The following is a 4,881-nucleotide window of genomic DNA, read 5'->3' on the forward strand; positions in this document are numbered from 1 at the left end:
TGCCGATGAGCAAAGAGGCCTGGCTACACCCACAGATGGAGCTGTGTGGAGTATAAGTATGGGTATCTGTGTGAGCTCGAGCCAGAACACAGAGAGAAAGCGAACAGCTCTCTTTTTGCAGCTAGACAGGGAGAGGCAGCCACTTGTTAGCGTGAACTTCTCGGAAGACTTCTCAGAAGCTGACGGGAATCAGCTCCGGGGACTCCGGCAAGCATTGAAAGCCTTGCCACTTACGGAGAAGCAGTTCGGGAATTTACAGAACCCCAGCCGAAGGAGGATCCGAGACTGAAAGATTTCCTTCTGATTTGCTTGGACTTTGGTTGTAGAGCAAGAGGACTTTGACAACAAAGCATTCTGGGGTGATTTCTGATTCAGTTGTGTTTGTCTTTGGGGTGAAAAGAGGTACAAGGGGCGCCAAGGCAAGGTTTGTCCATAGCTGCTCAGCCATGCAGTTGGATAACGTCAACCTGGGGAACCTTAACTCTTTCCAGGGCCACCGTGGAGTGGCCAACAAGCCCAACGTCATCCTCCAGATAGGGAAGTGCAGGGCTGAGATGTTAGACCACGTCAGGAGAACCCACCGACACCTCCTGACCGAGGTGTCCAAACAGGTGGAGCGGGAGCTGAAAGGCTTGCAGAAATCAGTGGGGAAACTTGAGAACAACCTCGAGGATCAAGTCCCCTCGGCGGCTGAGAACCAGAGGTGGAAGAAATCCATCAAGGCCTGCCTGTCGAGATGCCAGGAGACCATTGTTCACCTGGAGAGGTGGGTCAAGAGGGAAATGAATGTCTGGAAGGAAGTGTTTTTCCGCCTGGAGAAATGGGCTGACCGGCTGGAGTCTGGAGGGGGGAAATACTGCCACGGGGACAATGCCAGGCAGACGGTCTCTGTTGGGGTAGGAGGCCCAGAGATGAGGCCCACTGAAGGGGAGATTTATGATTATGCGCTAGACATGAGCCAGATGTATGCCCTGACTCCTCCTCCTGCTGGAGATGTCCCTGTTGTGCCTCACCCTCATGACACCTATGAGTGGATCACTGTCCCAGAGGATACCCCACCCTCCCCGGTGGAGACCCAGATTTTTGAGGACCCAAGAGAGTTCCTGACTCACTTGGAGGACTACTTGAAACAGGTTGGTGGGACTGAGGAGTACTGGCTCTCTCAGATCCAAAACCACATGAACGGCCCGGCCAAAAAATGGTGGGAGTACAAACAGGACTCTGTCAAGAACTGGCTAGAGTTCAAGAAAGAGTTCCTGCAGTATAGCGAGGGCACCCTGACCAGGGACACCATCAAACAAGAGCTGGATCTACCCCAGAAAGAAGGAGAGCCCTTAGATCAGTTCCTCTGGCGGAAGAGGGACCTGTATCAGACCCTCTATGTTGAAGCCGAGGAGGAGGAGGTTATCCAGTATGTAGTTGGGACCCTCCAACCTAAACTGAAGCGCTTCCTGAGCCACCCTTTCCCCAAAACTTTAGAGCAGCTGATCCAGAGAGGCAAGGAAGTTGAGGGCAACTTAGACAATTCGGAAGAGCCCAGTCCGCAGAGGACTCCCGAACACCAGCTAGGGGACTCCATAGAGAGCTTGCCTCCTTCCTCTACCGTTAGCCCTAACAGTGATGGGACCCAGCCAGAAATGTCTCCTCTGCCAGCCACTGTGATATGAGCTTGAGACTTGAGGCAGTAAACCTTGCACAGAAGGGAGTCGGTGGCTTATTTAGGAAGGTGGTTTCCCTTCAGCTGAAGCCAGGAAGGGGTCTGAGGATGCTCTTAGTCCAGCTGCCCATAGGAGGAGCATTATTATTTTTTGTTTGATTGTGAGCAGGGCATATGGAAAACATGGCTCACCTGACTCACTTGAGGTGGTTCAGGCTGGAAAACGAAGGGTACTTTGAGGATTTATTTTCCAAAAAAGAAGCCATTGCAAAGAATGGACAATGTTACAAAACCAGTCAATTCTTTGTGGCAAAGGGCCACCAAGTTCCCTTGGACTTTTGTTTCCGAGGTCTTGAGACGGGCACAATAAGAGGAGTTCCTTCCCAACAACCATCGGTCCTTTCCTCCAGCGCTTTTCCTCCCAGGCATTTCCCTCTCTTTCAAGAAATGACTTGAGATGACCTTGACTTATCTCTAATTGCTTCCATTTTTCATTCTCCACCTTCTGTCGGCTTGCAGTTGAGCAAGAAAGGAACTTCTTGGAAAGTTTTAGAAAGACTTGAAAAACTCCAGTAGGAGTCTCATGCACAAATTCCAATTGCTCTATTTTTCCTTCCAAGGTGGGTCTTCTGGATTCTCTTTGGCTCTGACCTGATTTTGAAGGTCTTCAGCTCCAGAAAAGCCCTTGTCCACATTCATTCCACAGTGTACCAGAGCGAAGTCTTTTCTAGGCTCAGGAACAGACCATGAGAGTAGACAGCTGTTAGGCAGAGGTCAACAAGAAAGATCAGAAAGTGCTCCAAATTTGTACAGGGGTTAGATGCCTAAACTATTGTAAGGGGGGAGGGAAGGGGATTTCAAATCTATACAAACACAACTCGAATTCAGTGATCATGCCATTCCGAGCTCTGCACCAGTGCAGATCCATTAAGACACTCATCCAGTTTTTGCCAAATGAAAGATCTACTGGGGGTTTTGGTGATGGAGAGCTTCTGAAATGGTGAGGTCCTTGGCACAAAAGTCTTCACAGCCGAGCAACTTGTACTGCTGAGGGTCTTCACCAGGAAACGCTAGAAGAAAGCTCAACTCGAATCGCTTTCCTCATGGCTGAGAATCCAAAGGCCAGCAACCGATAGACTGTGAGAGACCGGGAAAGAGCGCTGAAGTAAAATCAGTGCTGTGAGAAGTTTGTGCTGCTCTCTCGAGTTCCAGAACCTAGGAAGGCTCACCCACTGCCTAGTAGTCCTGACCGACGATGTGGAGAAGAGCAACGAGGACAAGAGAAATAGCAGAAAGACCCTGCCTGATTCTGTCTCAGCATCAAGAGAAGCGGCAACGATCAGCTTCACAAGGTTCTCTGCAAACCTTTGGGGCGCGAGTCCTTCCCAGGAGTTACAGGTAAGATGACCCTCGCTTGTTCTTGTCTACTTTCCCCCCAGATATAAGAGTTAGACCTTAAGCTCAAAGAGCCAAGTCCAGGATTTAGAGGGGAGCTCAGCGCCTACAGTGGTCAGAGATGGTTATTCTGAAGCTGAGGATGGCCACTTAGGGGACAAAAACAGATGCCATGTCCAGACAGGACCTCTGGACCATGACCCATGACCAATAAGTAGAAGAAACTGATAAAAAGTGCGCAGATGTTGCTGGGGCAACACTGGCTGGAGGTGGAGATGTAGTCTGAGATGACAAAACCCATCGGTCATACTTTCTTTATATGTGAGAAGGGCAGGACTGGGAGGGACCCCTATCTAGTCCGACTTCACTGGCCTGGGGTGAGAAACCAGGACACTGAGAATGCTTTCCACCTCTCTCCTTTGGGGGACCAGAGCCAGAGCTTTACCCATCCGGCTAAGAGGTATACAGAAGGTTAAGAGAGAGCCGGTCGCATGACTGCTGTTTTCTAAAGAGCCCGAAGCGAGAAAAGAGGGAACTGGGTCAAAGGAAAGAGACAACTCCCCGTCCGCCGTGCGTAAGCATGCGTTCGGCTGTGATAGCCCACTGACAGAGCGATGACTCTTCAGAGAGAGGGATGGCAGTTCAGGCTCTCGAGGGGAGGAGACGGACAATGTCTAATTCAAGGGATTACGTGCTGCCAAAGGAGGCCCGGCTCACCGTCCATGCTTTGTGTTCTTTGTTTTTTTGCAGTGACTCATCCCTGCCAGCAGCTGTGAGCAAAGCTAATCTCGAATGGTACAGAGAGCGCGGATGAAGGCGGAGAGAGGTGGTTCAGAGCATCCGAGCGCGAGGCCGGGGTGTCGGACGTCAGAACCCCGACGCTTCAGCAGCTCCCGTGGAGAGATCACCCAGAGAAGGTAATTAGGCTGCTCACTTCCAGCCTCCCCTTACCTCTGGTGCCATTCTCAGTGCCCAGAATAAAATTGCCACGAATGCTTTCGATGCCTCTTTAGGAGCATAGCTTTGGGGATCGGAGGCGACGCCTGCATCCCCTGATATTTTGATGCCCTTCAGAGCACACGGTTAGGGCAGCTTCTTCCTGCCTTCTGACCGACAATTGTTTGGGCAGCCTTTCCTGCTTAGAAAGCCAAAGAAGAGAGGCTTTCTCATGGGGAAGGCGAACTGGCAGTGCAGCTTGTAGTCCCGCTAGGGTTGCCAACCACCAGATACTAGCTGGAGATCTCCTGCTATTACAGCTGATCTCCAGCCGATAGAGATCAGTTCCCCTGGAGAAAATGGCCACTTTGGCAAACTGGACTCTGTGGCTTTGAAGTCCCTCCCCTCCCCAAACCCCGACCTCCTCAGGCTCCACCCCAAAAACCTCCTGCCAGTGGCAAAGAGGGACCTGGCAACCCTACATCCCAGCCTGCATATCCCCACTCTTCATATGGGTGACATAGGGCTCTGGCCATCTCTTCCTGGAGAATCCCCACTGCTTTGGAATCCCTTGAAGAAGTGGGCGACCTTTGGGGGAAATGCCCCATGACACCGTGGCCCCAGACACTTAAATGATGGGCATCTCCAAACCCCGCCTCCGCCAGCTCCCATCATTCTCCTGTCAACAAACCCACCCATGTCTGCATTGCTAGCATTCCTCCTCTCTGTTCCCTTTGCTCATAGAATCTAACCTTCATTTTCATTGATTGCAGGGCGTTTTCCCCCCTTCTGCTGCTAGAGAGCCGCCTCCTTGATTTTCTGAGTCACCGCTTTCGGCCAAAAAAGAAGCAGCGGTTACTAAAGTGCAGGGCAGAAAGGTCAACCTCTGGAAG

The 4,881-nt window shown here is 51.3% G+C and overlaps 1 protein-coding gene across 1 annotated transcript; it reads left to right on the forward strand.

Annotated features, from left to right (window-relative positions):
• Nucleotides 1-446: 446 nt before the first annotated feature.
• Nucleotides 447-1,690, forward strand: ARC (activity regulated cytoskeleton associated protein). Its single transcript, XM_056854023.1, has one exon. It carries the CDS (start codon nt 447-449, stop codon nt 1,665-1,667), a length of 1,221 nt encoding a protein of 406 aa, XP_056710001.1. The 3' UTR covers nt 1,668-1,690.
• Nucleotides 1,691-4,881: the final 3,191 nt, after the last annotated feature.

Source organism: Euleptes europaea, chromosome 8 (genome assembly GCF_029931775.1).
Source record: "Euleptes europaea isolate rEulEur1 chromosome 8, rEulEur1.hap1, whole genome shotgun sequence".
NCBI lineage: Eukaryota > Metazoa > Chordata > Lepidosauria > Squamata > Sphaerodactylidae > Euleptes > Euleptes europaea.